Genomic DNA, 21,562 nt, shown 5'->3' on the forward strand with positions numbered 1-21,562 from the left:
GCAGTATTTTATCTATGAGAATATTCATAGTTTTACGTGAGTTTTAAGTTATGCTTTTTGAAGTTACACATTTTTATAAAGTTTATACTTTAGTGAGATGTTTGGCCTGCCACAATACCCGGCTATTTGACTGTGGCAGTTGTCATTGTTGTTTAGCAGACCTAGGCAGGTTCAAACCCGCCAGCCCCAGTGTATGTGGCCAGAGCCCTAACCACTGAGCTAGGGGGCTGAGCCAATCCCTCCTATTTTCAATATGAAATGCCCACCATAAACTCTACCTGATGTCGCTCAAGCCAGAAAGCTTGTGTTTTACTCAGAAGAAACATCTAATCTTTGAAGAAAGGGATAAACCAGCACACAGTAGGGGAGTTCCTGCTGCTTTTAAGCCACCTTCAATCAACGTTCCATATTTTAGCCCCACCTACATTTAAACTTCCAATGTTACTTAAAGATACCAATTTCTAAGACTTCTGAAGACCTTGCCAAGTAAACTGAATAGGTCCTCAGCCTTCACCATTGCTAACTTATGATTCAACTTTCTCAGTTCTCCCAACTCAGTATCACTGCCTTTCAGCTTCCAACCTTTCATTGCTAGTCTTTTCTCCTCCTCTTTTCATCCTTAAAGATTTATGACTTTTTAAAAATAGTTTTAATATAGTTTTAGTGGAGGTGCAGAAGGAAATGAAATTATATTTATATTTTTTAACTTGTCATCACCAGACTCTAAAGACTTTTTTACTTTTATTTTTTTAAAAAACAAGGTCTCGCTTTGTCACCCAGACTGGAGTGTGATGGCCCAATGATAACTCAATGCAAACTTGAACTCCTAGGCTCAAGTGATCCTCCAGCCTCAGCCTCTCAAGTAGCTAAGACTACAGATGGTGCCACTATGCCCAGCTAATTTTTTTTTTTTTTTTTTTTTGAGACAGAGTCTCACTTGGTCACCCCTGCCATGGCGTCACAGCTTACAGCAACCTCAAACTCTTGGGTTTAAGCGATTCTCTTGCCTTAGCCTCCCAGGTAGCCTCAGACGCCCACCACAGCACCCAGCTATGTTGTTTTTTTTTTTAAAAGAGATGGGGTCTGGGTCTTGCTCTTGCTCGGGTTGGTCTCAAACTCCTGATCTCAGGCAATCCACCCACCTCAGCCTCCCAAATGCTGGGATTAGAGGCATAAGCCACTGCGTCCAATCCTAATTTTTTTATTCTTTATAGAGAGATGGCGGTCTTACTATGAGGCCCAGGCTGGTCTGAAATTCTTGGCCTCAAGCAATTCTCCCACCTTAACCTTCCAAAATTCTGGGATTACTGGTATGAGCCACCACAATCAGCCAGACTCTTAAAATTTATGCTGGACATTGTACAAATAAAGTTAAACACAGACTTAAAGTAAGAATAATATAACTTAAAAAATTAGAGATATACATTTTACCTCATTCCTTTAAATAGTAGCACCTTCATCTCTTTACCTCACACCTACTAAGTACTTGTTTACAGACTGCCAGCTACTAAAGAGGATTACAAACTACTACTTATAAGAAATCACTTTCACATTTTTCAATTTTTTTTAATTAAGGAAAAAAAATCATTTTTATAATAGAGCAAATCAAAGAAGAAACAAGACCCTCACATAAAAAAAATGAGTTCCATGCTGTGTTTCAAGATTAGCTATTGCTTCTAGCCTTAACAAGTATCATGGCATTAATTCATTCAACCAACATTACCAAATGTTTCCAAGAACTAATATGTGAAAAGTCATGAAACAAAGACATGTCTTACTTATATTTAATTTACAGGTGAGTAAAAGTTGAGTGTAGTAGAAAAGATGAGCAAAAAACAGTTTGGGGGATAATAGAACTACTTTGTACCTTGACTGTGGTAGTGACCATGTGACTTCACATTTGTTAAGGATATACATCAAAAAAGTGAATTTTACTATATGCAAATTTTTTATTTTAAAAAAATTTTAAAGGCGAGAGCAGAAAGTAAGTACAAATAGAATTAGACATACACATACACGCACACATATATGTGTGTATATATGTGGTAGGTTTGTATGTAGGTGTTGAGTAGCTTATTCCATTCTCCTTCATGAATAACTCTAAGGATTAGCTGATAGTAATACATCAATGTCAGTTTCTTGATTTCAATAGTTGTATTACGGTTATGTGGAAGAATGCAGAAAACACACACAAATATACATATTTGAAGATGACAGAGTTATCAGGTAGCAACTTAACTCAAATGGTTCAGGACAAAAATTATACTCAGAATTGTTCTGTAGATTGTTTCAAATTTGTTAATTATTTTTAAATGTAAGAAAAAGATTATGAAAAAGGACCATATAAACAAATTCTGTATACCATGCTAAGAAATTTAAAAGGCATCCAGAAAGATATCTGGCATCCAGAAAGCTATCCGTAGTCACTGAAGCACATCAAGCAGGATGCTGACACAAAGAATCATGTTAAAAGTTTGTTTTTTTTTAATTCCTTCTACCAAACAAAGGTCCTGGATGTGTAGATATCAATATTTTTAGGTTAAATGTAGCAGTTCTCAACCTGTGGGTCGCAACCCCTTTGGGGATCAAACGACCTTTTCCCTTTTCAAAAGGGTTGCCTAAGACCATCGGAAAACACATTTCTGATGTGTTTTCGAGAGACAGCTCCTCATGTGTAGGGGTCACCACAACATGAGGAACTGTATTATAGGGTCACGGCATTAGGAAGGTTAAAAACCACTGGGTTAGAGGCACACATAATACTGAACTAACAGATTATTTAGCACTTAATGGAAAAACAAAAGCATGATTAATAAGGTCCATAAGATCCAAGAATGTAATCCATTTATATACATTTAATACACAGGAGTCAAGTGGGCCAGATGTACACAGAGGTTGAATAAAAACAGGATAACCCATGAGCTGCTGTACTTAATTGGGATTGTCAAAGGCACACAGACAAAAGAAACAAATATGATCACACTTAATCACAACCTCAAGCAATGTAACACAACAATGGACTCCTGGAAGAAACTGTCAGCTTAGCATGTATCATCAGAAATGAGGCGACACGTCATAAAGACATGCACAAAAATGCAGAAATAGAAATTACACTAGACTTGCACATACTATTATGGTTTTAACCATAAATTCTTAAAAATCTTTGTAAGTATAGAGTACAGAAAACCTTTATGACACCACATCAATGTCAGCTTCACCAAACACCGGCACTTATAGTATGTTTTTAAATGTTTCCTAGTTATGATTTTTGGTGAGGGCAAGGAAATAGTAGCTAGCAATACTACCTCAAAATGGAACTTTAGTCACTGCCTCCTAGTAAGGTCTTTTCCAATCTTTTCAAACAAGTTACTTCTATAATCTCAGAAGAGAATATTTCTAAGTAGATGTTTGACTGCTTTTAATAATATACAAGTCAACTTGGGACATCAGGCACTCCCAGTAAACACTGATACTTAAGGACAGAATTTTTACTGCAGCAGGAAAACTATACTGCTTGTACAGAACTCTCATAAAATCTAATTAGCTTTGCTCTATTTCACAGCCATGACCATCTCTATTCCAAATTTTGTACTAACGGTTAGAGAGGTAAATCAATTAGAAATGATCAAGCTTACCCTCTCCCCCCTCCCCAAAAAAAAGAAAAAAGAAAAATTACTAGGTTAGCGGGAACATCTTTGCAAACCAAGAACTGTACATATAGGCTTCTCAAAGGCCTGTATCAGTTTCAAAGGCCTGTATGGTCCTCTGTCTGTAAATACATACACACCCAATACAGAACTCCACACCAACTCAGCAGCAATAAATACCATCAGACTGGCTTCTAGATAAGGCAAATAGATATACCTAAAAAATAAAAAAATAAAAACAAGAAAAGGGTAAAGGAAAGTCATTCAAACCCTCACCTCTGTCTGGAGCTTTATGTAAATTGTGGCAATATTCAAAAAACAATGTGATAGAAGAATTTAGTAACTACTTTCTGTCACTTAACCAGTCTAAAAGGCTTTCCTAGTACATGCCAGCATTTCCCAAACCCTATCAACTGTTCCTCAGAAAAAAGAGTTCCAAAGTTAAATGATTTAGAGAAATTCTAGGTAAAACAAAATTTAAAAGGTTTTTGTACTGCAGAATGTTTTGAAACTTTTTGTGATAATGCGCTTTGTAATATCCAACAAGGCATACATTAAGCACTATTTTCCAATCGTACATATCCACTGAGCCCTTAATTTTCAGAATATTCACTTATATCTCTTCAAATACAGTTTAGAAAACATGAGTGTACACTGTCAATTTTTTTCATACAAACTATCAGACCACAACATGTATTTATGAGTGCTTCATTATCTTTAGTCCATAAAATGTCCTAAGTGAACAACACATTGGTAATTTTTCATGATGATTTTAACCATGTAAGTTGAGGTTGAGGTCTAGAACTCTATCACTGATTTGCACATTGGAGCTATATAAATATAAAAATAAAATGTAACTAGTCACTCCATAATACTTGCTGTTGATAATGGAAAAATGGGCATTAGCTTAAAAGTTACCAAAAAATAGTTCTATCAATAACAACAAAATATTCCTATGGCAAAATATCTTATCCTAAAAAAAGAATAAGATATTGTTTGCATAGTCACACAGAAAGACATCTCCAATGTCAATACAATAAAATATTATCAGTAAGATATGAACATTTGTTAAAAGTAAAATAAAGTCAATCAGACCCTTGTATTAGTATAACTATATACTTTAATTATAACTTACCCAAAAATAGCATTTTAGGTTCTTCCTTTATCGTAAGTCCAGACAGAACAGTATTTTTAAACAGAATGGGAAATAAGTTGATAAAATACAACTATATAACACTGAAAAAAGAAAAATTCCCAATCAACTTTCAACCTTTTGGCAAAATAGTTATTCTCATTTGTAAGAAATTATATCCATTTCTTACAAATGATAAAACATAGTTGGAGAGGTTAACTTGCCTAAATTATCCAGCAAATAATCAAAGGAGTCATTCTGAATCCAAAGTCTGCTCTTTACTAGTACATTGGTTTAGAACAGGAACATTTCAAGTTGAAGTATTCTACTTGTAGATATTCATCATGGAAACTCGTAAATAAACTGAATTAAACTTGGTAACTACGAAAAGAACAAGTTGATTTTATTTTACATTGATTAAGCTTATGGGGATGTTTAAGCAATTTGAAATAAAACTGAAAGTTGATATAGTCAACGTTGTACATGACTGAAATAATTCACCATCTTTTCAAAATTTTGTTTTCATCCATGTTAAGTATAGCACTTTCCGGCATAATTAAATTGGGGTGGGAGGAATAGTGTTAATGGGGAAGAATTAAAGAGAAAAACAAACTATATCAGAAAAAGAAAAAAAAAATGGCTCGGTACCCATAGCACAGTGGTTACAGCACCAGCCAGATGCCCAAGGCTGGTGGGTTCGAGCCCGGCCTGGGCCAGCTAAACAATGACAACTGCAACAAGAAAATAGCCAGGCGTTGTGGCAGGCGCCTGTAGTCCTAGCTACTTAGGAGGCTGAGGCAAGAGAACTTGCCTCTTGGGCATAAGCCCAAGAGTTTGAGGTTGCTATGAGCTGTGATGTCATAGCACTCTACACAGGGTGACAGCTTAAGACTCTGTCTCAAAAAAAAAAAGACTAATTTATCCCGATATAAATTTACTATGTCCTTAAACAATCAGGTTGAATTGTCCTCTAGTATTGTTACTTGCTACCCTAATACCCAGAATAAAAGGGTATGATAATTACAGTTTTAATTGTTCACATAATGCTAAAATATATGGCTTTTATTTATAAAAATGGGTAGGTTCTGGCTTCTTTGCGGTATATATAAACAGGTTCTGGCCCTTGAAACACATAGCTTCAATGTTATAAGTAATAGTAAAGTTGTCATAACAGTCCAAAAGTCTGAAAAAAACTGCTTACCAAAAACACTGTTAACAGTGTTGCACTTAACACTATAATAGCATTCTAAAATTGTGTAAGTCCATGACCTTTTCCTTTTAAATATTACAAATGAATATAATCTTCTCAGATAGACAACAGTTGTTTTTTTTTGTTTGTTTGTTTGTTTGTTTTGTAGAGACAGAGTCTTACTTTATGGCCCTTGGTAGAGTGCCGTGTCATCACACAGCTCACAGCAACCTCCAACTCCTGGGCCTAAGTGATTCTCTTGCCTCAGCCTCCCGAGCAGCTGGGACTACAGGCGCCCGCCACAAGGCCCGGCTATTTTTTGGTTGCAGTTCAGCCGGGGCCGGGTTTGAACCCGCCACCCTCGGTATTTGGGGCCAGAGCCTTACCGACTGAGCCCCAGGCGCCGCCCCGATAGACAACAGTTTTGCCACATGTTACAACTATAGTAACCTAAGCTACAGAAGACAAAAACAGAATTTTAGTATTTAATGTGAATGCCTATATATGAAGAAAAAAAAGTTTATTTAGAGCAAGAAAAAGATCATAAAAAGAGACTTCACAGTAAATTCAAGGACGTCAGGGGTTTACAACACTGGTTTCTTACTGTATCTAATTTCAATCTACTTTATAGCATGCTTTTCTTAGATGTAATTGTATCAACAGCATCACTCTATGCTACTCTACTCTGAGTAAACGGACCTTTCAGTTCATATGACATATACACAGAAAACAAAAGTCCATAACCACCAAGTAAAATATAACTTATTTAGGATTTGGATTCTCTCTCCAAACCACACAGTATTCCAAAGTTTCTCTCAAAATTTCTTTCTAACCCTGATACTCATAATGTACAAGGAAAACCATGACCTCACATTGAAAAAACATTTCCCAAAGGTTATTCCATGGAACACTACGTTGACAGCCATCCTCCAGATGCTCTGAAAAACAATGATTTCACAATCAGGTAAACTTCATGAACTATAGTCTATAGTATTTTTAATGTTAAATTTTGTCTAAAATTGTTTCCCAACTATATAGTTAATATCTATATATATATATGAATATATCAACTAACATGAATGATATATTCATATTAACCTCTTTTCCCTCAACAAATCATCTATTAATATCCTATGGATTTCCAGAACACATTTTGAAACTAGACAGAAGGCTAAAGCCAAGAGGCCCTAATCCCAAAATAGAAGCAAACAGTTCAATGAGGAAGAATTAAGTGGCAGGAATCGAAAGGAGGTGCCAGGTCTTCCTGCCTCCTGTCACCATGAAAAGCCAAATGCTGCATTCCTATGGTAGCAGGTAAAGAGCCACTAAAATGGGGAGGGTACTACCCAATAGATTAACCATTCCCCCACTTACTAAATGGAAAAAGGTAAAAATTATAGAGAGGAAGCATGAAGAAGCTAGCTAGAAAGAACAATCTTGTTCTGATCAGCATCTATGGGGAAGAAAATGAAATTCCCCAGATCTGAAAAGCAGTTTTACATGGAGTGACAACAAAAGACAGCAATTCCTATGGCTGAGACGACCTGTACTTACAGTGGGAACTGACTCAAAAACAAAAATCATCATGGAAAGAACTTCTTGACTTATCATGATATAGCAAAAGCAGCTGAACAACTGTTGGTCTTTAATACTTAAAAGTCACTTTCACGAGTAACAAGGGCTAAGAAAAATTTAATAGAACTAGCAAATCCTCACCTACACCTACCCTAGAGTTCATCTTGAGTAAAGGGAAGATAAAATCGAGAAACTACTACTGTTGTTTACAGGTCATATATTTATCCCTCAGATTAAACTATACACCTCTGACAATCAATGAGAATCAATACCTATTAGCCCAAAGTCAGAAAAAGAAAAATAACAAAGAAAGATGCAATGGGCTTGGTGCCCAGTTATAGCACCAGCCACATGCACTGAGGCTGGAGGGTTTGAGCCTGACCTGGGCCAGCTAAACAACAATGACAACAGCAACAAGACAACAGCCAGGTGTTGTGGCGGGCACCTGCAATCCCAGCTACTTGGGAGGCTGAGGTAAGAGAATCGCTTAAGCCCAAGAGTTTGAGGTTGCTGTGAGCTGTGACGCCACAGGACTCTACCAAGGGCAACATAATAAGGCACTGTCTCAAAAAATAAAAAAATTAAAAAAACAAAAGAAAGAAGGATTGAACCATCAAAGAAAATTTAAAGGAGTAAAGTTAATTCCTAAGTCCTTCTAAATTAAAAATACCCAATCATTCACAGGTCAGACTTAGTAGTAACTCAGGAAGATAGTACATTCGCTCTCTCCCCACTACCCTCACCCTTCCATATTCATTCTCTTCCCTTCCTTCCCTCTTACCCTCTCCCCTTTCAGTCTCTTTCCAAGTACGTATCCTGTCCTTACTTCCACTCACTTCTTCAGTAGATCCCTGATCTATCCCAGGTACTTTCTGAAAAAGGGAACTATGTCTATAATATTTCCATTGTTCAACAACCAACATATTATAGCTTCATCTACACTAAAGTATTTCAAACTTTTTTGATCTCAACCTACAGTAGGAAATAAATAAGAAATATAAGAATGTTTTACCTAACAGTATTATTTTTCTACATATGAGATGATGTACTTGATATTTTCCATTTTAATCTATTTCATTTTTTAAATGCTGGTTGGGCTTAGTCATCAATTTTAAAACCTATCACAACCAGCAGAATGAAAGACAATTAGCTATGTATGCACACAATAAACTGGCAATAAATGTACTGAGAGAAAAAGTTTGGGAAAAAAATTTTTGACTAGCACAGAAGAGTACTTCAATAAAATATTAATTTGAGCAAAGTTTAGTTCTTTTACCCTAAACTAGCCTGACCTACTGTATAAAGTATTCAAGTCCTAAGAAGTATAGAACCTTCCATAAAATTTGCAACACATTATTTGGTTCTGTAATGCAATGCTAAGGTACCCCTCACATTTCCATATGAAATAATAAATATATTGCCAAAATTATTATTTTTTTTTTGGAGACAGAGTCTCACTATGTCACCCTGGGTAGAGTGCCGTGACATCACAGCTCACAGCAACCTCAAACTCTTAGGCTTAAGCTATTCTCTTGCCTCAGCCTCCCAAGTAGCTGGGACTACAGGCGCCTGCCACAACGCCCAGCTATTTTTTGTTAGTCATCATTGTTGTTTAGCAGGCCCAGGCCTGATTAGAACCCGCCAGCCTAGGGTTAGGCCAGCACCCTAACCACTGAGCTACAGGTGCCAAGCCCCAAAATTCTTAAAGTGTTAATTCTGACAGGCTCTTCTTATAAAGCAATACATTTTTTTAAAGTTTGTTCCCAAAACATTAACTAATGAATATCAAGTTGTTGCAGTAACCAGTTATATCTGTCAGCTACCTACCTCTAAGTGTGATTTACTTAGAGAAAAGAGAGAAACAGAAAGGAAATTTTACAATAATAGTCACTACTTATTGAACATGCTTCTACCATGAGCCAGCATTGTGTTAGATAAAATAATTATGAGGTCTGACAATTAAGTTTAAGAACCCATCCTAGACAAAGTTCTACATACCTCATTGCTGAATATCACTGCAGCCACCTTGGAAGCACGCCTCTTTGGAAGTTATGCACCAATGCCTGTACCTTATCCACCCTTCAAAGCAATTTTGGAATGGCCATCAGAGCTATCTTCATATTACCCTTGATGTCCTAAATGTAATCAAAACGGCTCCCTTTCGATATATTTTTTATGTTTAGGTAAAGAAAAAAAGTCACTGGAGGTCAGATCAGATTAGTAGAGAGGATGTTCTATTATAGTTATTTGTTTGCTGGCTAAAAACTCCCTCACAATCAGTGCTGTGTGAGCAAGTGCGTTGCTGTTGTGTAAGACCATCCCTTTCTCATGCCAAGATTCTCAGTTAAGATTTCCCTAACAATTCCTCTATCGATGTTTACTTGGTTTGCTATGCTGACAATTTTGACACACAATTCAACACATTTTTGCAATGTTTTCGTCAGTTCTGCTTGTTACTGGCTGCCCTGACCTTGCTTCATCAGTGATGCTTTCTCTCCCCCCAGAAAAATGTTTAATACATTTGTATAATGCTGTTTTCTTCACATTATCACCGTAAACTTGGACTAATGTATCTCTGACTTCACATTCACTCTTGCTAAGTTTAACAAGAGATTTAATGTTTGTTTGTTGCTCTAATTCAAGCTCAACATTCTTGGAACAGCACACAAAGACAGCCAACATAATGAACACCACTTAGCAAGACATCGCCACACATTGACATGAACACAGATATGAGACACTGATACCCCAAGGTTATGAAACCTTACTGAGTTGTTTGTATAAGTGCTGCCAATTAAGAGCAAGGTGGTAAGTTCACGAACTTAACTGTCTGACTTCATATTCTTTATCATTCTTAGACTAAAATAGAATATCAGGTGGCTAGTAAAAAGGCAACAAATGCCTAACCAATATTTCTGAAGACACTTATGAAGATCCTAATCATGGACTTAAAATTAAATTTAATCTGTATTAAATGAACATTTTGATAATTTGGTATGATTAGTGAATTCTAGTCAAGAAAAACTAACAATGAGGAACAACAGATGTGAGGAATAAGGGAAATATCCTAGAATAGATTCAAATTCTTCTTATCAAGCCATCTTCACCCCCACTTAACCCACACACAGAAAAAGAAAATGAATAGCTTTCAAATAATTCTGAAAAAAGTTTAAACCATAGAATCTGCTGACATGCTCTTCTAGCAAGTCTATCACATAAAATCCTAATGTACTATAAAATTACTGTTATTCAATAATAATTTGTATGAAATATTACTAAGTCCAAGATTCAGAAAACATAAAAAAAATTATCCACATATAGACAGCCTTTCATATTTAGTTTATATTGAATAATATTATCTTACACTTATTTTTAGGTAAATTGGTAAAGAATTCTCTAAAATTCCAATTTCTCATTTCAAAGTAGAGAGCAGCCAATTCATTGAATAACGTACTCATTTAGTCATTACTAGCAAATTATCAATAGTTTATTATGTTAAAGTTATTTTTACTTCTACAACTCCACTGTAACTTATTCTAGAGTTATACTATTGACAACCTATTATTTTATAAGCAAATCATTTCAAACCAAATCATTTCTACAACTCAAAAAACAAAGGAGAAAAAAATAGTCTTCCAAATCTTATTGACTATAACTGGAAAATAATACATATTAGTAAATTTTAAAGTGATATATAGTCTTAAAGCACTTTTGTCCCCTTGCTCTAGTGTTTATTGGCCTAATCCCCTCTTTTTCTCTTCTACTCTACAGATTTCTTCCCTGAAGCCATCAGCACTCAAAGCAAGGAACGCTTTGAAAGCAAAACAACATATCTGACCCTAAATTGGTTTTCTTATTGTTATGATACTGTTATGAACAAAACATTAATTGTACCAATACAAAAATTAAATGGACCATAACCAGGAATGAAATGAAGCACTGTAAAAGTAACCTACCATCACCATAAAAATAAGGAGCATCTACCGACACTTTCATTAATATTCTGAACACTTATATGCAACAAAGAGTGTTTAACTACATTGACCTCCCATTGAAATACTGGGTCTTTTAAAGATTTAAAGACACAATACTGTTTGAACTGTTAAAAATAAAACTAAAAATTGTATCATTTAGGGCAAATCTAAGTTATCACATTTAACGCAACAACAATCCCCGTAAATTTCCATCAGAGGCCCAAAAACAGAATGTTTAAAACATTAAACTGAAGTCAATTCCCAATCTGGAAATATCCTTAAGATTTTTTTTTTTCACATAACACTAGATAATGAGAATAAAATGGGACATTTCCTCAAAATGTAGTAATCAATTCATGTAAGAACAGCTGGCATATTTCAATACTTAAATGAAGACACTGACATTTTCAATCTAAATTCTCAAATATCTTAAGGATAATAAATAATACTACTCATGACACATCTCTTGACAGCTTTTCCATTCTTAACTCTATTTTCTTACTCTTTACCCAAAATTCTGTGGCTGATAACCTCCACTTCCAAGAATTCAAATTCTGACTTAAAAATGCCTGAGACTTAACAAACACACTGTCTAGCCCTAATGTGCCCAAAATAATTCCTTAAGAACTTATTTTATTACTGAAAAACAATAGGACCTTACTTAAGAAATTGTACGTTTTTGTTATGCCAAATATCAAACGTCTATAAGGACAAAATGTGAAGGGTACTACTAAAACTTAACCTAAAATTGTAAAAAGTCCCTGGTTTGATATTATTTAAAACATATTAATAAAAATAATATATAACCAGCCAAATCAAACACTCATTTGATTTTTGGCTTCTTCGGCTTATAAAAATATGTAAATGAGGTGTTACATGTATATATAGAAGAAATAACATCCAAGAAATGTATGTATATTTAACGGAAAATATACATAAATTATTCTGATAATACAGCAAAATATCTCATAGCATAAAACTACTACATAAACTCTAATAACCAGAAGGCAATGAGGATATGATTTTCTCTTTCATGACAAATCATTTACAAAATTATATTTACAACACAAAGAGTTTGCCCTTAATTTTATAAATAAGAAGGGATATTAAATGACAATCACAATCACACTATGGAACTATAATTTAGGAACTCAAATTCCAGCTCTAAAAGTGTCAAAATCCTTTAAGTCTTAAAAAAAAGCTACAGAATTTCTAATGTTATGAAATATGAGATGTAAAACTACATATGCTTTTTAAAAATATTTTACTCTACACAATAAAGGACATATACTCACAAAACCAGTACCAAAGTCAAAACTGTCTCACTCTTAAGAGAGCAGTCACTTAAAAGATGGTTTAGATTACTTACATTCCCATTACAAGTCTGGTAATCTGTTTTTGAAAATCGTCCTATTTACATTTACCTATTTTTTTAAAACCTCATGACATCATGCTGTTAGAATACAGTTATTATATACAGGCATTCTTGAATCAGTGGTTTGTCTGAGAAACTAATTTTGAATAAATTTCAAATCCAAAAAAATGAAATAATCAGCACTTGACTTTTTCTTCAAGAAAATAAATCTTTACTTGGGAGCAAAGATATTTTAGTATAAAAATTTTCCAAAAAAACTAAAACTATTTGTATTCCAAAGGTACACAAAACTATCTGGCCAAAATCCTTCCAAAGCCAATGTACCATTGTAGCTCTGGGTGATGATGGGTACTTCTTCCAACGGAGAACTTCTGGACGTTAGAGTGCGCCCTGTATTTAACATGAGAAGCTGAAGAACTTAAGCCAAGCCTTCAAGCTTGAAGGTCACATGGAGCATTTGCTCACCTCATTGATCTATTCCACTAAAGTTAAGTCTTTCAAATCCCCTTTATAAGAAGGAAGCCAAAAATCTAACCAGTTTAGACTTAAATTAAATTTAAAGCAAAACCTCTCTGATGAAAGCTACCGTCAACTACTATCACAAAATTTTTAATGTATGTCATTTTCTCTTACAAATGTAACAATTTTTGGAAAGCCCATGATTAGCAGCTTCCTTTGCTTATTCTATACAGAGATGAAATAAAACCACTCCTTGATACCTTCAGGCTCCTGCTGACCTAAGATAAACACAGATTATTTTAATATCTCCTCCCATTTCAGGAAGGATCTCTATAGTCTGGGGAGAAATGATTCCACCAATAAACACCTTTCAACTGAATGACTATTATAAGGCAATACATTAGGCAAGTGAGAGCAATAACCCACATTTTCCTATCGCAGAATTTATTTAAAATCTTACTGCTGACCTAAAAACATGTCCTTCATCATAAATTCCATGTTAGCTAGGCCTTAAATCAAGGCAACAACTGAGTAGCACAGTTTTACTCCCGGGAAAATATTTACTAGAAACTAGGAAAAACACCTGGAGTAACTGACGTCTATTCTTGTACTGTGAATATATATTTTTTCTTTCAGTATAGAGTGAAGAATTTATTCATGATAACTGCGACAATGAAGTCATAATGCCCATCTAAAGAGTTTTTTTTCTTTTAAGACAAACTTACCCCATTCTAGGTACTCAAGAATGTTCTTCTCTCTTCTCAATGGAGAATTATTGCATTCATCATAAAGGCAGATGAGTATATCCAGTAAAGTCTCCACACTGAAGCATTGCCCATTGGTCTGAGCGGGCCCATCCAAAATAAACTGCTCCAACTGCCTCAAACGCACTTCTCCAGACATGTTTACTTCAATTTGCGCTGGCTCTCCTTCAAATTATTATTACGATTTTTACTTTTATTATTCGAATCTAAATTTTCTAAAAGGTGTGGTTTTAAAAACAAACCACTTGTTATTCAAACAACTGTCATGCAATGCCGGCGCTGAATTAAACATCCAGCACACCAGTAACCTCACTTAACTGAAGCGTCTTCAATTTCACCTATATACACATATTTCGAGGGTAAATTACCATAAAATATATATTTAATACATTTCAAAAGAAAAATACAATTAAACTGTATGTTTAAATAAAATATTAATTAAAAGTACAATGAACTAAAGAGTCGACACTTCTTTAAAAAAAAAAAAAACTCTTCTCCTTCATTCAAAATTCAACTTGTGCAACATAATCCTGAAACGAATCCGGTTGCATCATTAATGAATAAAGTCCGATGTGCATCAGCAATTCCTTCCCGGGAAGAAGGAAAATAGAAAAAGGAGGAAAAAAACAGAATGTATAGAAGGGGGAGGGAAAACCAAAAATGTTGCTGCAAATCCTCCCAACCACCGCTTGGATAATGCATCAGCGGCGATTTCTCCAGCGGGAAAGGGAGGGGGCGAGGTCCCTGAAGCAGCCCCTCGGCTCGGAGCACGCCAAGTCCTGCCCGGAGGAGGCTTTTCCTTTCTCCTCCCGAGGTCCTCTCTTTAAGGCTTTGCAGTTACTCTAATTCTGAACGCATTCCGATGAAAACTCATCATTTCTCTCCCAGCTTCTCCCAGGGGCCTGACCCGCGGCGCGGCCCGGGGTGGGAAGGCGGGCTGCGGGCGGCTCGCACCCGGGCTACGCGGCAGCGGCTACTCGGCCGCCCGAGCCCGCTCCATGTCGGTGGTCGCTCGCGGGCCGGATCCACACCCGCACCGCGCCTAGCCCGAGGCTCCCGCTGTCCCAGGCGAGGGGGGTGCTCTTCCGAATTCAAAGGACACGGGCGGCAGCTAAAGCGGTGCGGGCGGCTCCAGCAGCTACTTCTTCCCCTTCTTCACACCCCTGGGTTAAGGGCATCTTTCCTCAGCTAGGGAGGCGACCGAGGCGCTGGAGGAGGGGTTGGTGCCTATGGCGAGGAGACCAGAGGCTGCCGCAGCCCAGCTCCCAGCCACTCCCTTCCTCTCCTTCGCAGCCCTCCCCCGCCTTCCCTCTCCTCTGGCGCTCGCGCCCGGGGCTCTGCGAGGCTCCTCCAGTCCCCGCCGCTCGCAGGCGGAGGCTCGCCGAAGAGTCCGGATCCAATATGGCGGCCCCCGCCCCCTCCCGCTGCGCGCGCACACGCCCTCGCCCCTCCGCGCCCCCGCGCCGCCGGAGCCCGGCAGCCGGGCCGGGCGGCGGGACGCAGCCGCAGGTCGCGAGACCCCCGCGGGCACGCGGGCCGGAGACGCAGGGGGCTGCAGCAGCCGAGCGGAGGGGTGGGGGCCGCCTCGGGCCGCGGTGCTGCGGCTGCCGCAACGTGGAATGCAGGGATACGGGAGGACCCGGGAGGCCGAGGCGGCGGTGGCGGAGGACAGGGAGGCGGGGTGAGCGGGTCGAGCCGGGAGCTGCGGCAGCACCGGGTCGCGGACGCGGAGCTGCGCCACCGCCCCGCCGCTGGCCCCGGTTCCCCCAGACGCGCCGGTACAGATCGCAGAGCGGGGCTGCTGCTTGGTCCTCGGAGACATCACCTGGCCGGCACGTTTGCTGAGGGGGCCCAGAAGCAACCGGCGTTAGGCTTCCAACAGACCGGGAAAAGACCGTGCCTTTCTTTCCGCCCTTTACCTGCTCACCACCCGCCCCCCTAATTCGCTTCTCGCCCACTCCAGAGTAATAATTTCTTGGGTCTAGTTACAGCGTTCCTTATGTCATTTCCCAGGACAAAAACAGTGACAGACTTGTATGTGCTATCGCTTAAGTGGTGCGTGCGCGCAAACTATTCCCAAAAGTTTCCCGAAGTGGAGCAGAATGTTTTCTTCTCCGGAACTATTCTAGCTACTGTTTTTCTCCAGCCATGGTTACCGCCTACAGGGGATTCAGCCTCTGAAGGGAGTCAATACAGGTCACCACTGCCATCAGACCTACACCACGACCACCCCGTTTGCACACACACACACACACACACACAGAGAGAGAGAGACTGGTCACCCAGTGGCCTAATACAAGAATCTGGGCACCAAAGGCAAGTTGCCCAATAGCTGGGCCCTTGATGCCTGTAGGGCCCTTCCAGATTTTTGTCGAGTCTGAGTTTTAGGAAAGCTCTCTTTACAAAATTCTCATGGACGATCCCTACATTTAAATTAATACCACAAAACTGGGTCATTGTTATTTCTGTTACTTACAAAACTGCTGTCTCCTTTAGTCTTTCTCCAACATTTATATTTTATATTCCTTTCCTGCACCTCTGGGGCAGTGATGTTTTTGATGTTAATGCCCACAGTTGCCTGTTTTTACATTTCAATAATAGGGAAGCTGAGGAAGAACTAGAAATGGACATCTAGGCATAAAGTCTAAAAGTGAAGGCTAACAAAAGTTGAGTCTAGTTGTCGTGATTCACAAAATATTGTGAAACTTTTGTGAAATCTACGCTTGCCAAGTCTACAATTGCCTGGCGTAAATAAGGACAGCAATTTTTTCAATGTGCTCTTGACAAGAGTGATAAATAAGTTCAGACAAAAGGTTATTCATTTCCAGTCATACATCTTTGTGTGTGTGTGTGTGTGTGCGTGTATGTGTTGTCTAATTCTAAAAGTAATAGAAAAGCAAAAAGAAAACTTTAATCCTAACGCAGATAACAGGCAATATTTTGGTGCTTATTATTCAAGTCTTTTTCCTATGCATTTTAACAGAAATGTAAAACAAACCTTCTGTAATGTAAATGCAAACCTTCTGTTTGCAATTAGCAATATATTACGAAACATCCTTTCAGGTTAACAATTTTTCTTCAACAATATGGTTTTAGGTAGTGAAGCCACCACATTCTAACAATTTCATTGACCATGAAATGAAGTAGCAAAGAAGGAAGTAATTCCTTCTGCTTTGTCAAGTATGGTACACCAAAAACTGGCTTCAAGTTACCTGTTTATAGTTACTTATAAGTAACTATAAAGTCATTTAAAAGAGAGAACCTAAAACATGTTAGGCTTCAATAAATGCTAATTAACAATGCAAGTCTATGAGAAGTAGATATGCTTCTAACAAAAGAATCAAGCTGCCAGCTCTCTACCTATTTTGTTAGCACTTGGGTACCACCCACAGTCTAGGGCATTAATAGTTGCTAACTAACCCTTTCACATTATTTAAAGAGTAGAGGGGAGAATTTATTTTTATTTAGGAAAAAAAGCACAAAGAGAAGGGAAAGGTTGAACCCAATCAATTTTGCTTGAATAATTCAAGCTCAGAGACTTAATAATTAACTAGACACTAAACACATTGTACGGGTGTTATTTTAAATGTTCCAGTTGAAGTGTGAACATGCTTGTTAATGAAACCAGTCTTAATCCAAAGAAAGGCACAGCCCAGCAGCCATACAGTGCTTGAAGTGTTCCTCCAAAACAAGAGTGCCACAGGCTGCCTGGCAGGGCATTCTTTGGAAAAAAAGCCTGGAGGGGGTCTTCTTTGTGAAAGTCTTCTTGGGAGCCTGGAGATTAGATGTATACCATTGCAAACACCCAATTTGTTTGAAATAATTAGAGAAAACAAGTTTTATGAAGATGCTGGGAATTAATCTGACATTTTAGAAAAGAATGAGGATAGGAAAACATAAGACGATGAGAAAGTTTCCGGAAAGAATAAAGCAGGACAGAAGTCATTAAGCCTTACCCCCAATACAAGCACTCTTCCACTAATCTTCCAATTCAGACCTAAGAGCAGGAGAACAAAGTAATATTTATAACACCCAACCACACTCTCGCCTTGGCATATCTTACTCCGGAATAACTACAGGTTCAATATTGGAGATCAGGACCCAAAGCGAGTTGAGTAACACAGCAGGGCTTAATGTATAAGAACATTGAGGATATTTTACCATATCCTGTTTTAGACCAGCTAGCACAACGTGACCCTAAAAATAAATGACTTGCCTTAGTACCCTCTGAGGTTAAAATGCCAGCAAAGGCTAGCCTTTACTTCATGTCAGGCTCCTGACGCAAGTAAAAATGACTGCAAAGGCTTATATTATGGAAAAGAAAGACTTTCTAATTAATAAATCATTTCAGAACACTTACAATCCATAAACAGTGTACTGGGTATTTTGAGCACATATGTCTTTTCAATCCTCATAACCATATGAAGTAGGAAAATTATCTCCATATCATAGATGATGAAGGAAGCTGAGGCTTCTAATGTTAATAATTTGTGACAGATCACACAGCTAATAAGTGACACAGGAGCTAGAAGTCACTGGGCCTGTCCAATGCCCATGGCTTTAACAACTAAGCTAGAGAGGTCTGAAAGATCTGCAGATTCTATAAACCCAACTCTTTCTTCCTGTCGTAACAAGGATGAAGTAGGATATAGTTGCTAATGCTTGTATTTAACAATTAGAAACTGTCATTAGGACAAAAGAAGGAAACACACATACATAAAACATAAAAGTTCAACCAGAAAAGCAGAAATTACCTATGTCTTTAAACCAGAGAAAGCTTAATTCTGGCACATGGTTCCTCGGGTACATGAAAGAGCCAAGGAAACATACAAGTGAAGCTGGGTGAAGCCAGGCTGGTGGGAGCTGGAGCCACAGAATAGATGCAAAGATTATTGGGGAGACTGCCTTATAGAGAGAGGGGGAAAGAATCCTTTTGCCTCAACTGTCCTGCCATCTGCAGCTAACCCTGAAAGAGGGTTCATGTGAGTTGTGCCCAAAGATACAGAGCAGAGCAGGCAATGGGTAAGGAATGGATGTAAGGACAAACCAGCAAGGATTTATGCACAGAATCAGCGCGGTTTCAGTTTTACCCAAACTAGTACAAAAAAAAAAAAAAGAAAGAAAGAAAATCAATAAAACAAATGTTTTATCACTGAGCAACCATTAAGGGAATTTTGAAATGGCACAGTTTTAATATAGGAACAGCTTTAACCTCTTCCTTTTCATGCTTATTTTGCCCTTTTTTTGTTTGGTTGGTTTGGGTTTTTTGTCCTTCAGGAAGATAAAATCAAAGCAGCCAAGCGTCCTCATTAGGGCAGATTTATTTAAGTTTACAGACTAATATTTTCCTCTTGCTTGTCAATGGATCTTGCCCATCTTGCCCTATCATTACATCTGTTGCTTAAATCTCTCATTAAAGCTCTACTATAAATAGAGCTTTCAAAAATATGTTTAGTGTCAAACATTATAATACAGATATTGTCAGCTATTAGAGCTATTTAGGCAACGTGAATGTTAGGAAGCTATGTGGCATTCTTTTATAAATTCCATCACCAGAAATATTTGCCAAAAGTCTCTATGGCAGTAGAGACTTTGTTTATTTAACATTTTTTTTTATTTATTTTTGTTGTTGTTGTTGCATTTTGGCCGAGTCTGGGTTTGAATCCACCACCCTCCGTATATGAGACCGGTGCTATGGCAGTAGTTCTCAATGTTCCCAATGCCGCGAACCTTTAATACAGTCCAAAGGGGTCTCAGTCCACGGGTTGAGAACTGCTGCTCCATGGCAGTGTGTGGTGATAAAACCAAACCAATCAATCCAATGTGTTCCTCCTCTCAGATCTGAGGCTGGAGTGAAAGTGACATAGCCAAGACCCAAAGGCTAGCACCCAAAGAAGAGCTGAAGAATCTAATTACTGCACTCTGGAAATTGCTCTGGCTGAGACTGCCAGTGACTTCCACATCACCAAAGCTAATAGGCTCAGTCCACATCTCATTTTTCCTTTTAACAGCATTTGATAGCACTGGTTCCTCCTCTCAGCTGAAACACTTTGCTTTACTTGGCTTCTGCACTCTCCTGGTTTCCTCCTACCTCACTGGCCATTCCTTCTCAGTCTCCTTTGCTGCGTCCTCCTCACCTTGCTGATTTTCAAACACTGGAATGGCCCAGAGCTCAGTCTTTTGTAGTACCCAGCAAAAGGACCCCTAAAGGCCCCTAACTATTTCAACCTGAGTCCCCACACGTCTCAAACACCCCCTTGGGTTAATTCTGAGAACAGGTTTCAGGACAAGGAAGTTCCATGAGTTCCCAAGACTCCTAGCCACAGGTAAAACAATGGTAGAACTTACCCCACCCCCCTAGCAATGGCTAAACAATGGTGGAAAGCTTACTCAAGCAAAATTTCCCAAGCCAAGTTTGTCCCTGTGCCAGCTGCCACATTGTAACCACCTGAGCCAACCAGCCCCCCGACTGTAACCCCACCCCAAGCTACCCCCTGAGCTAACCAACTGCCACGTTCTGCTTCTGTGCTCGCCAGCTTGCCTGCCAACACAGTACAAAAATGGTATAAAAGACAGCCTGCTTTTCTCTTTAGGGCCGTTTGCCCTTTGGGGCGGTGACCCACCTGTGCATGTGTAATAAATCGCCATCTGATTTATACCTGAAGTGTGGTCCAAATTTTTCTTCCGGATAGCAAATGAGTACAACACTTTGAACCTTTTCTCTTTTCTTTCTACACGTGATCTTAATCAGTCTTAAGGTTTTCAATACTATCTAAGATGACTTGAAAAACATGTCACAAATTCTTCAACATTCCTTCCTTTGAGAAGTCAGGTCTGTATTTTCTCCCCCTGAATCTAAGCCAGTCTTAGGAACTCACATGTAACAAATATAATATGCAAATATAAAATGCAATAGAAGTGATTGTTTAACTTCCCATAAGAGGCCGTGTAGCCTCAGCTTGTCCACTGGAACTCTGTCACTAGAAACCTACAATGCTTTGTAAAACGTTCAACTCTTTTTTTGTGTGTGTGTGGTTTTTGGCTGGGGCTAGGTTTGAACCTGCCACCTCCGGCATATGGGACTGGTGCCCTACTCCTTGAGCCACAGGTGCCGCCCAAAACATTTAACTCTTTTAAGTTCAACTGTCCTAAGGTTGCCATGATAGTAGGGAGCCCAAGCCTCATGTAATCCCTCATTCAGCAGCTCCAGGCAGCATCAGTTTGCCAGAAATGTGCTTACAGATGTCTCCAGACAATTCCAGCCCCTAGCTGTCAAGTCACCCTAAACAAGATTCCAAGTATTCTCTTCTGAAGCCTCAGTCGATATGAAGCAGAGGTAAGCTCTCAAAACTTTTCCAAATTTCTGACACACTGCATCCATGAACCTAATGAAATGACTGCTAAATTCTGGGGTAATTCGTTATGCAGCGGTAGTAACCAGCATAAT

At 38.5% G+C, this 21,562-nt stretch overlaps 1 protein-coding gene across 13 annotated transcripts in view; it reads right to left on the reverse strand.

The window, feature by feature from the left end:
- Positions 1-15,458, reverse strand: part of CDC42BPA (CDC42 binding protein kinase alpha) — a 302,007-nt gene extending 286,549 nt beyond the window's left edge. For all 13 annotated transcript variants that reach the window (XM_053605565.1, XM_053605564.1, XM_053605558.1 and 10 more), the window contains exon 1: positions 14,077-15,458. In XM_053605565.1, the coding sequence (XP_053461540.1) occupies positions 14,077-14,254 (178 nt within the window). In that variant the 5' untranslated portion in view covers positions 14,255-15,458. The remainder of the gene's footprint in view (positions 1-14,076) is intronic.
- Positions 15,459-21,562: the final 6,104 nt, after the last annotated feature.

This window comes from Nycticebus coucang, chromosome 10 (genome assembly GCF_027406575.1).
Source record: "Nycticebus coucang isolate mNycCou1 chromosome 10, mNycCou1.pri, whole genome shotgun sequence".
Classification (NCBI taxonomy): domain Eukaryota; kingdom Metazoa; phylum Chordata; class Mammalia; order Primates; family Lorisidae; genus Nycticebus; species Nycticebus coucang.